This window comes from Montipora capricornis, chromosome 9 (genome assembly GCF_036669925.1).
Source record: "Montipora capricornis isolate CH-2021 chromosome 9, ASM3666992v2, whole genome shotgun sequence".
Classification (NCBI taxonomy): Eukaryota; Metazoa; Cnidaria; class Anthozoa; order Scleractinia; family Acroporidae; genus Montipora; species Montipora capricornis.
Genome location: NC_090891.1, coordinates 38,028,516 through 38,041,015, shown reverse-complemented (window position 1 = coordinate 38,041,015; position 12,500 = coordinate 38,028,516). Strand labels below are relative to the sequence as shown.

Here is a 12,500-nt window from a genome sequence, read left to right as displayed (position 1 = left end):
ATATTACGTGCAAGCCTTGATCCGATTGATGCAAAGTAATGGTTAAAGATATCATGGGTTATTTCAGGCGAATTTTGTGTTACTCCAGAGTTATTTGGGCGTTGAAGGGCTGATACTTGTTTTCTATTTCGCTGTTTGTTCAATAATTCATCAGTCTCCTTGGTAGCGGTTCTTTGTGTGGTCACGCAACGCTACTCTTTTTGTGGAGAAGGAGCGTTGCGTGACCACACAAAGAACGGCTGCAATGTTTTTTTCATATTTTTTAGATTTGTAGTGAAGTAAGCTTCATAAAACAATCTTTTGTTTAGATGAGAAAGACTAACAATTCTATTCCTATACGGCTTATATTGCGAGATATCTCCTGAGCAAAACATTCTATTCTTTATTTTGATAGATTTACGTAGACCCTTAGTTATCCATGGCTTGGAGAATTGTTTAGCCTTGTTTCTTTAAGGTCTTCTTATTATAAAAGGAAGAGAAAAATTTGTCTACAGATCCGGATGTCATTGAGTTATCCCAATCAGTTTCCAAGACATCGTCAATAATGCACCAGTCAAATTAAACCCCAACCCCCCCCCCCTTTCCCACCCGGGATATAGGTGGGGATTAGTTTTCAATGTATGGAGAAGTATTTTGCAGGAAATAGCAGAAAATGCCCCACCCCCTGGGGGAACTGAAGATTTTCCTGATGGATTTGTCCTTGAAAAATTCACAAGGCCGTAGAATGAAATTTTAACAATGCCAGTTTATTTTTAGGACAACGTTAGTCATAACACTCCATTTCATAGATACCAATAACTAATGATCACAGTCTTTGCAGAACCAAGACCCAGCAGGCACAGTTTCTTCAGAAAGGCCAACACAGTCAGCATTCTTCTGATAAGTTGGAATAATCGCGAATTTTATACTTTGTGGTAAGAGACTAGAAAGACCATGCCACACAAAGGCAAAGAAAGCAACATAAGCAACATCAACAAAACAAGTGACAACCAAGCAAGAGGAACTAAACGACCTCGAGATTACAACAGAAAAAGACACGGAAATATCGAAACGAAAAAAGCCCGTCAAGACGAGGAACATGTCTCCATAACGGAGAAAATAGATAAATCAAAAAACTCTATCGGACTCTTACAAGCTCATCTCGACAAGGGCACATGCCCTAAAAGCCTTAGATACAATGTAAAGGCAAACATCATGCCCGATGAAGATTTTAAGTCGGATATAAGTTCGATTAGAAAGAGGGCGGAACATGATTTTGTGGGAGCGCTGGTGAAATTTCACCACAGGCGCGTAGAAAGGCTTACATCAAAGCTCAGAAAACTAGAACAAGCCAAAACACGAAAACGAGAATCTAACAAGAATGTAAAACCACTGGCTACAGATTCAAATAGCTCAAAACAGAGTGATGTTAAATTAGCCGTGGAATTAACGAGGTCGACAAGCTTCTTGTAAATCTGAGGGCACAAGCAAACAATAAAGAAGTTAAATCTTATGTGTGCATTCTCTGCCTCCTCAGAAACGAGAAACAATGGTCAAACCAACCCAAATAAAACGTTAAAAAATCGCAAAAGGAAACATAGAAAAAGGGAGAAAGATAAAAAGCGCTTTCAAAAAGCAATTGAGTCACGCATATACAGCATATCAAGAACCTATCAGATAAACAATTTACAGATGAACAGACAACCTTGCTATCAAGGGGTCTAAAGTTTATTCCAACACCCGTGACAAATGAAGACTTAATAAGGCGCAACCTTTTAAGAGATTTTAACCTTTTCCCAAGACGAATGCGCCTCCAATACATCTTTCAAGGGAACGAAAACAAACAACACCCATTCTACGTTAAATCAACGTGGGAACCACGGGTCCAACAATCAGTGGCCTTAGAAACCTTCCTAGAAGAGGTAAAATTTGAACTAGCAAACATTCCTACAAAGAGGCCGAAGGACAACCTATCACCCGGTGAAAGGCGTGCATTGAAGGACCTATAACGTGACAAAACTATCATTGTGAAAGCCGACAAAGGAACCACAACCGTAATAATGAGCAAAAAAGAAAAAATAACAGAGGGGCAAGTTCTGTTGAACGATCTTGACAACTACAGGCCCTTAGATAAACCGATGGCTGACGAAACAGCTGCGAAAATAAAACAAATAATAACGTGTATGCTCACAGAAAACCACATTGACGAAATGACAGCGAAATGGCTCTCCCAAACACCAAACCAACCGAGAATTCCAGAATTCTATACATTAACAAAGACTCACAAGCCTACACTAGTAGGTAGACCTATAATATCTGGGTGTGACGGCCCTACAGAAATTTCAAGCTTCGTTGACCGCCTCATACAGCCGATAGCGCAACAACAAGAATCTTATCTGAAAGATTCAACAGACTTTATAAACTTCATCGAGAAAACGAAACTGCCAAAGAACGCAATCCTTGTCTCAATGGACGTAACTAACTTATACACAAATATACTTCAAGAGGAAGGGATCACTACTGTATGCAAAGCGTACGAAGACTTCTATCAAAACCATTTACCAATCCCTACTAAGTTTTTGAGGCAAATGCTTTGCCTGATACTTACAGAGAATTCGTTCCAATTCAATGGGCGACATTATTTGCAAACCCACGGACAATGGGAACCAAAATGGCCGTGGTTTTTGCTAATGTTTTCATGGCAAAAATAGAAAAAGGCATTATCAGCAAGAGCAAAATTAAACCGCTAGTTTGGAAGAGATACATTGACGATGTCTTCTGTGTGTGGCACACAAGCGAAGACAATATAGAAAATTTTGTGCAAAGGGCAAACAACTACCACGATACAATCAAATTTACGGCTGAAGTATCAGACTCAAAAATTACATTCTTAGACAAGAAAGTGTACAAAGGCGAGAGATTAAATAGAGAATCCACCCTTGATGTGCAAACACATTACAAACGGACAGAGACCTTTCAATACACGAGTTTTTATTCGTGCCATCCACCAGGCGTTAAGAAAGGATTCATTAAAGGAGAAGCGCTACGCCTCCTAAGAACAAATTCGTCAGTCGTGACGTTTAATAATAACATGCAGAGTTTCAAAACACGAGTTTAAAGAATAGGGGATACCCAAATAAATTTTCAGAAAAATTCCTATCTGAAGTTAACTTCACGGATAGAGAGAGGTCACTTGAAAACAAAAACAACGGCACAGAAAAGAAAATATTGCCTTTTGTTACACAATACCACCCGGCCATACCTAACCTCAAGAATATATTAATGGGGAAATGGCACCTTATTCAAAACCAACCGTACTTTAGAGAAGTATTTAAGGAGCCACCCATACGATCATATCGCAAAGGAAAGTCGTTAAAAGACACTTTAGTCAGAGCTAAACTGTGAAGGCACAGATTTTAGAATCGTTTGCGAACGGCAGCAGTCGGGCAGGCCCGTCAACACTTTTTCACCAACGATATTTCCTCCGGACATTTCAAATCCAGCCCGGATGAATTTGTAATTTTTGTTTCTGTGATTCCGATTATACTGAATTGGTAGTTAAGTTCATCTAATAGATGGACTTGAAAGTTATCAATGTTTCTTCGCAGGCTTTAAACATGGAAAAACTATAGGGCGAAAAATATTTGCATCCTACTTGTTGCATACTTAAGTTTCTATCGGGGTTTAATTTTGATTCACAAAAGTATTGCGAGACGAGGCTAAAAGTTTAAAGTCCTTATCCAAAAGACATGAAAGTTAAATCATTTGCGCATGAAATCACAAAGGCCGTGCTTTCAGTACTAAGGTATATATTATCTTTTCATAATGCAGACAATTAGACCTTTATCAAGTGGTTGGACAAAACTGAATTTACGGTTCTTTAGGCCCACTAATCTCTCTGTGCAAGTCATTCATGGCCTTGCTGCTTCATCTATCCACCAATAATCAGCTTCGATAATACTCATAGTGTTCCTTTTAGGAGAATAAGATAAAACGATTATTAACCTTCCAATTAATAGTTCGAATGTGCTATCACCGGCGGTGCTGTAGGAAACTCGTGGAACCATCGAAAACATAACATCTCTTCATATATATTTTGGGGTTAATATTCTTCGATTACAAGAATGCGTCATTTTGAGAATTTCAGTCGTAGCAGGACCATGAATTGCCACATGAACCTCGTTTTTCAGTTATAGCCTCCCATAAGTCTATGATAGAGCATCCGAGCAAGTACCCCGGAAGTCATTGGTTCGAATCCTATAAGAAACAGTAGGATTTTTTCCCAGTATTCCCGAGTCACGACCGAATATTACATTTCTCCCTTGATTTACTAAGGGTGACCTAAACTATATCTTTTACTGAAACGTTGAAATTTGACACACTCCACTCACCTGAAGTAGTTTATAGAACAGTGGGCTGAGTAATAGCGTGGACGATATTAAGAACAGTGCAAAAGAATCACACATACTGTCCGGTCTGCCGCGATTTTCCAACATGTTTTGCTAAACGTCGTACACTACTAAGACTGGTCAGTCGTACACGTAGAATGATGACGCTGCCTGCCGAATACCAACGAAAAATTCTTTTCCTCTCAAGGAATTTAACTGATCATAAGGAAATCACGAGATCAAGATTCCAATATAGAAAGCATCGTACCAATTTATGGGGGATTTCCTGGAAAACAGGAAGAGTGTTTCTCTAAAAAGAAGCGTCAGTTAACTCCTGTCAGAATTGCTAATTATTTTCTAATAATAAACAGCTATCATGACTCACGTTAACCAATTAGAAAACAAAAATCTCGTGATTTCGTTGAACAAATAAAAGAAAAGTGGTGTACAATGACCCGAAGAGGGATTGCTGGGGTGTGGATTCCTAAATCATAAATATATTGGATGAATTTAACATCGGTAGAGTAAATTACCTGACCTGTTTCTACGCAGAATGTCGCGCACTGAAATCTCTCAAGCTGTTGTTAATGGAAAGAAATTCCTGCGAAATAGAAGAACACTGCTTCTAGGTATAAGCCCTGGCAATCCGTATTACTATCGTTCGGATGTTTTGGAGCGACTTTTTGAGTTTGCAAGACAGAGTACAGATAAGGTAAGACACCGCCTATTACACTCAACTTTAAATTGTGTTTATCTGGAGTGAGCAAGTTTCCGCGATCGTTTTAATTTACTGTATAAATTAACAACGATTATTGTTACTCTCCAGGTACTCGTCTTCATTCCAGACAAGATATCGGAGCATAATTTTCGGGCGGTAGGATCGAAAAACCCGGAGAAATCGGCTCGTGTCAAAGCCAACCGCTTGAAGAACAAATGCGATGCAGCGATTAAAAGCAGTGGATTTTCTGATGGTTCTTATAGTTATATCAGCTGGACGGAAGAAGTAGAAACGTGTCCGAAATACCTTGAAGCCTACACACGCATCCAGCTGCTGTACCAAGCGAACGAAGGATTTAGAACCGACATCAGCCAGTCCACGGAGATGGCCTTGAGATGCCTCCAAAGAGGCCGAGAAAAAGCTGGAGAAAGCTCCAACAAGGAAAATGAAGACGGGAATGCACTTGATCTACAAGAGGGAGAGAAATATTTATTGAAAGAACTTGCCTTTCTTGAAGCAGTTCCTAAAATTTATGAAAGTTGTCGAGAATTTGTCGTTGTGTACCACCGTTCATGGCCAGTACTAGAAAATTACATGAATGGTGCTTACGACGACAAAGTAAAGCCTTTTCTAGGATTTGTTATCCTTCCTCAATAATTAGCAATGTTACGTCGTTTTCGTTTGTTTTATTTTTATTTTTTCGTTTTTAAGGAATCAGTGTAATTGTTTTTTCTTTGAATGATCTGATACTCTCTGTACATATTCAAATACCTTAAACTTATCATACCTTAAACTGTGCAGCGAAAAAGAATGCGGAGCACGGTGTCGTGAAGCGTTACTCGTGCTGCTTAAGGGAGAGGACGCGTATGGAGTTGTTTTTCGCCGGTCCATTCGATCAGCGACTGCTTCTTCTCTAATTCTCCGTTTCTTTGATATTTACTCATGAAATCGCAAATTCTATGTCAAGAGAGGACGGAATCATTCAATATTGATAAATTTTCAATTAAGGGAGAACACGTGAGATGCATTGCATTCGAACTGCTTATATGAAACATCTAACGTATAAGGGTCTCTTGTTTTATATCTAAAAAGTCGCTAATTTGATTTCTTCCTTATTAAGCTGAAGCAAAATAAATTTTAGGGACAGATTAAACGTTTTGTTTGACCTCAATGTACATCATTTATCAAGGAATCGAACTTGAGTCTTTGCACCAGTTCATTGCCTTTCCTGAAAGTTGACAAATACATGTAAACAAATTCCCGGCTTCATTTTTAAATTTCCTGGAAGCTGTCTGACGCGATATTCCTTCGTTTCCCAAATTTCGCTCAATCTGAACTTTTTTTATTGACCACATGAAGTCAGCCATGTTTGCCTTTTTCCACTTATAATTTTACTTAAAAGCTACCGTTTCGAAGGAAGCTTCTGCGTGCCATTTGTTGGCTCTGTCGAAAATTCACCCATCGACCATCTGAGCTAACATAAACTCGAAATCTCTCAGCTATCAGTCAAAACAGACCCGTTTCTCAGATAAAAGTTGCCGTTTTAGTCCCCCGGCTTAGCTACCAGTCAACAAAAGGTTGTTTCACTTTATGTACAATGTTAAAAGAATTTTTTTATATACATGGAAATCTGAAACTGGTAGAGACGTAGTTTGTTCACTCGAGACTTTAAAAGCACTGATATTATGTGACAAACTTTCTTGGAAAATAATTATTAGTCAGTTTAATTTCCTCTAGTATTTCGTACATTTAAAGATGAATAGGAAATTTAGTTGTTTGGGATCGTATAATGCCGAAAGGGCACTGGAGGGGAACAGAGGAAATTGGAAAGCTGATCGTTAGCCCTTCGTAAGAGCAAACTGTTTGCTCGAAACGTAAATCATGTCATTTGATACAACTGAATTTCTTTGTTTCACTCACTAACCGAAGGTTAGGAGTTGAGGGAATACCTAAAAACCCGCGTGACAAGTTCGCTAGTTTCACACAAACCCTTCTTGCTGAAGGTATGTTTCCGCTTTGCAAAATTTCTCCTTTTTCTTGCTATCGCCTTTTAAGATTTGTTAAAAAACAAAGTTGTGATAAGTTCTTAAATGATATCATACATTACGGGAAAGTTATTTTTGCGTCTCTCTGTTCTTTCTGGGAAATAATTCCCTCCGGATGTTTCCAGAAACAAATATTGTTGATGCAGCAGCGTTGCAGCGTAGTTCCAGTAATCAAATCATTCAGCAGAATTTTTGGAAGACAAGTATAAACTCAATATATATTTTCCGAGAATCAAGGGATCATGTGGCCTGTAGCTTCCGCCCATAATCTGTATTTAATTGGTTGATGTCAGTTGCATCGTGTGGGCGAACTTTCTTACAGGTCATGTGATTCTCGGAAAATATACGCATTTTTCTTTTGCTTTTCAAGCGTTAATGGATATGTGAACAGTCAATTGCAGCTGTATATCGATTCGCACTGAATACAGTTTCTTTCTTGCTTCAGCAGTCATCTATAATTCATCGGCGAAATGTCAATTCCGTGGAAACTCTATTTGACCTGCTGGTTTCTCGGTGCCTCTGTCCAAAGCGCTGTATTTTTTAGCTTTAATGCCGTGGATTACTTTAATTATTTCTTTCCTGAAAACTACAAACCTGAAGTGTACATTGGCGTAGTTGTCGGTGTGGGAGCAACATTGGGCTCGTTCTTAACAGTAACTTTCCAACCCAAGTCGAGCCACTTGACTGTACTGGTCATCACACAGATCATTTCGGCACTGTTGCTGGTCGTTGAAGTAGTTATCGTACCTATCGATGTGATGAAGACACCCGCAAGATTTGGCGTTATCTTGGCTGTCATATTTGCGGCCACTGTTGTACAAAATGTCGGCGGAGGTGCTCTCTACAGTTTTGTTGGCGAGCACTTCCCGAAATTCGGAATCCACGCTGCTCAGTCTGGAGGTGTATGCGCTTTCGCAGCGACTTTTGTGATTCGTTGTATTTCCAAGGGTTCGTTTGAGCACCTTAAAGACAGAGATCGCGGGTTTCGACTCAGCGGTTACTTGTTTGTTGCTTTGGTGGACCTTATAATCCTCTTGGCCTGCTGTTTGTTACCCATTCTGCGGATGTATATCCTCAGGAAGGGGAGGGTAGTCAACACCCTGGAAACCGCCCCACTGATTAGTAAGAAGACGGAATTGATACACGTTTCACGCAAAGAGGTTATACGAAAGAACTGGGCTGCAATCACAACAATTTGCCTTACGCTAGTCATATCCAATTCCTTGTTTCCAGGAATCACTTCACAGTTTCACGGAAACTACAATTGCTCATCCGGTGAACATCCTACCAACACAAACCATAGTACAACACCTCCAATCAAGACCAACGCTCCGAAGACCGGCGACAAGACGGGATGGTTTGTCGTCGTCCTCTTCGGCTGCTATTCCGTAGCAGATGCTATCGGTAAAAACTTGCCCATCTTCGGAATTATCTACAACAAAACTTCAATCCTTTGTAATTGTCTGGTTCAACTTGTCATAGCCATACCGATCTTGTTAATCTACTTTGAGCCATGTTACGCCGGCTTGCAAGAAAACTGGGTGGCTTATCTAACGGTCGGTCTTCTGGGACTCATCAATGGGTACGGCTTATGTGCTGGGATGATGCTTCTGGCTCCTGGAATATCAGGCAACAAACTCGAGGAAAGCCTAGCGACGAACATTGGCTACATGTTTTTGCAGTTAGGAATTCTACTGGGCATGGGCGCAAATGTGTTCCTTGTCGACTACGTTTTTGAAGTCCTTGTGGCTCGGGATAGTCACTAAAATAGCGTTAACTCTTTTACCTTTTTTCTGAGGGCATAGTACTTTTGAGTAGCGACCTCTCATTTAAATTTTGCCGTGAATTAAAAAAATGTTATTGTTAATCAAATATTCCAAACTCAACTCTTCTGACAACTTTGACAGTCTACGAATTTTCATATTTGATAATACATCAAAACGTCGAAAAAAGGTGCTCTTAATATTTCTTATTATATGCCCTAACAAGCCACTAACCGACCGATTGTGAATAGACTGTAAATGAATCATCATATGATATATTATGCCGACAATAACACTTCAAGTGCCGATGAAACCTTACGATAAAGCTTCTGTGTGGAGATTTGAAGGCGAAGGTCGCTAGTTATAGCATAGGCAGCCCAAGCTCCCGTCACTAGAGACAGCCGTTGAGAATTTAACACGTTATAAGACTTTGTACGGGAAATATAATACCCTCGATTATGAAGCCTAAAAAACGCTCAATTTAACGTTCATTCAATAAAATGAATAAAAATGACTCACCTCTGGTATATTCTTGTGCCTTTTGGAGCTTATTGTACCGTTTCGGGAATTCCGTGTTTTCACTGCTTGTAAGATAAAGTCAAAGCTGCACACTAAGATTTCGACCGTAGTCAGGTCAGAGGCGGTTTGCGACTCGAAAATCCATCCCAGCCGCGTACCCGATGAGGTACAGTCATTTCATGTACAACACTTACCCCATCCCCACAGCGGCACTCGTAACCATGGAGCTGTTCGAGAAACCGCTGTGGGGATGGGGTAAGTGTTGTACATAAAATGACTGTACCTCACCTAATCGGGTGGAGTTAATTTGACCTCGGACCCAAGCTCCGTGTCCACTTCGGTTATCAGCAGCTGTTAAATTCATCAGCTATCGTGGAATCGGAAGCAGAAAATGCTCATTTCCAGCCAAGTGCGTGGGGATTTTTGACGACGAAACATTCATCGAGGTTCGCAAATGATGGGGCTTTAGCTTTGCGTGAAAAAATCGCGGCTGGGATGGATTTTCGAGTCTCAAACCGCCTCTGAGCTGACTACGGTCGAAATCTTAGTGTGGGGCCTTGACTTCGTCTTACAACAGTGAAAACACCGAATTCCCGAAACGGTAAAATAAGCTCCAAAAGGCACAAGAATATACCAGACGTGAGTCACTTTTATTCATTTTATTGAATGAACGTTAAATTGAGCGTTTTTTAGGCTTCAAAATCGACGGTATTTTATTTCCCGTACAAAGTCTTATAGATCGTTTTCACTGTCACGCAATAAAAAAATAAGTCGAAAACCATCCAGTGGAAAAAGTCAAGAATTCGTGATGTTGTAGAAGATAAATGAAGAAGACACTTCTCCAAGTTTTAGGCCTGTGCGTTTCCCCAAACTTCAGATATTCGTCGAAATGTTTCGCAGAAATTTACAGAGGCCAGTATGAAAACGCCATGTTGGTGTACATCTGTGGTGCACCAATATGGCGGCCGGAAAATAGTGTCAACATCTGTTACTTACTTTGGCTACCTAGGCGAGTGATCATCTGTCCTGAACAAACAGCTATTTACCTAAGCACTTTTCCTAATGCTTTAAATTCTAAAAAGGCTCAAAACCATGAGATAAATATATATTTCTCAATAAACTCGATCGTCGCCTCGTGTCACGCACCGCTATAACTCAGAAATTCAAAATTCTCTGGTTTGCAAACGAAGCACGCTATTGAGCTTTAAAATTGCAAATGGATACAAATTTACCGCCTCTTATGCCTGATGAGGATAAAAACTTTCGTGGCTCTTTAGTTTTGGATTTTTGAAAATGATGACGTCACGTGAAAACGATCTATAAAGCGTTTAAATTCTCAACGGCTGCCAGTAACGCAACACCGCTTGCACTCAAAGGCCATCTTCCCACTAGTAATTATTTATTACAGTCTCTCAAGTGACGCGAACTTGGGCTGCCTATGGTTTCAGACGGTTGGCTGACGACCTCCGTCTTCATTGAGCGACATCTAAAACAATACCTCAATAGCACTTATTCAGTGGCACCCACTGACCAATATGTCCATAAATACACTTATAGAAAAATAATAAATCAAGATATTCCAGCCAATAGTTAATAGGTAGGTGGTTAAGGTTCAAAAGTCTGTCCTAGCTTGTATAGGAGATTAGAGTTCTTGCAAATAAAATTTGTGTAGCTCTCCTTTGGATATTTTCTACTTATAAATAAATAAATAAATAAATAAATAAATAAATAGTTTATTCAAACCTATTGCAGTTTTGGCAACTGAATTGCAGGTTAAGTGAGCTAGACACTAATCCAATACACATAATAATAAAATTTATCCAGGCTTAAACTTGATTGTTACAAATCTGCTGAATCTATCAGTCCCTAAGGGGGCGAAGACGATGCTGACCACCAGATCTAAGCGAGTAATGGGCAGGTATATCTATTAATCTGCTGTTTATGAGGGGGTTACAAGGGATGATCTGGCACAATGCCCGCAATGAAGCGAGTGGAAGGCCTGCGCTAGCAAGTGCTATTTCATAACGAACACCAGGCCAGATTATAGACAACGCCTTACGCTGGACATTTTCCAGGGTTGCAGACAGGTACTGTGGAAGTCGAAAAGAAGAAGCATCAATGTGGGAGATTGTGGCACCCAAAGCTGTGAAGCGTAGTTCAGGTTAGAGCGCACAAGGGAGACATAAAGGAGCTTCAGGGAATCCTTCTTGAGTTCACCCGAGCAGTTCCTTTTTGAGAAATCCCAGCATTCTATTTGATTTTGCAACCATTTGAGCAATGTGTGCAGGCCACTTCAAGTCCTTCGAGACAGTGACGCCAAGGTCTTTTGCGGAAGAGACAATTTTAAGTTTCTCATCCATTAACCTATATTACCTTTTGCAGCTTTGCCTTTTTCTCGTTATCCTGAGGTTGCCACATTTAGATGGTTGGAAAAAATGTCATTACCGGTGGGCCAATTTTGCAAGCTATTCAGGTGCATTTTAAATCATTAGCAAACATCGCCAATTTACAATGCTTAATTACTTGAGGCATGTCATTGATGTATAACAGGAACAGAGTTGGTCCCAATAGGGACCCTTGAGGAACACCGGATTTGACAACATTCCAACTGGAGGAGGAACCATTTAGGACATTATACGCTGCATACGACCAGTGAGATAGCTTTCAAACCAGCGCAGAAGAGAACCGTCAATTCGAAACCATTTGAGTTTGGATATAAGCCTTTGATGGCAAACTGAATCAAATGCCTTCGCAAAGTCAAGGTATACAATATCAGTTTCAAGGCCAGAGTCCGATGCCTTTCCAATTTCATGAAAAACTTGAAGCAGTTGCGATACACAAGATTTCCCTCCCAGGAATCCATGTTGGAAAGGATAAATCTGTTCACTAATATGAATGATCAGTTGAGTGTCGACAAGGCGTTCCAGGAGTTTCGATATTACTGGTAACAGAGAAATTGGCCTATACTTAGTTACGAGCAATGTCTCGTTTGTCTTTTTGTGAATCGGTGTTACATTAGCAAATTTCCAATATGTAGGACAGAGCCCATGCCCCAAGCCACAGTCGATAAGTACTGTTATAGAAGGTG

General features: G+C 40.1%; 3 protein-coding genes across 3 annotated transcripts in view; 2 read left to right on the top strand and 1 right to left on the bottom strand.

Annotated features, from left to right (window-relative positions):
- Positions 1-12,500, bottom strand: part of LOC138016519 (uncharacterized) — a 51,241-nt gene that overhangs the window by 31,487 nt on the left and 7,254 nt on the right. The gene's annotated exons all lie outside the window — the stretch shown is intronic.
- LOC138016523 (cyclo(L-leucyl-L-leucyl) synthase-like) lies at positions 4,799-6,250 on the top strand. Its single transcript, XM_068863687.1, has 2 exons — positions 4,799-5,079; positions 5,194-6,250. Exons 1-2 carry the CDS (start codon positions 4,921-4,923, stop codon positions 5,740-5,742), a joined length of 708 nt encoding a protein of 235 aa, XP_068719788.1. The 5' UTR covers positions 4,799-4,920; the 3' UTR covers positions 5,743-6,250.
- Positions 6,906-9,422, top strand: LOC138016521 (uncharacterized). The gene has a single exon (XM_068863684.1). The coding sequence runs from the start codon at positions 7,601-7,603 to the stop codon at positions 8,894-8,896; it is 1,296 nt and encodes a 431-aa protein (XP_068719785.1). The 5' UTR covers positions 6,906-7,600; the 3' UTR covers positions 8,897-9,422.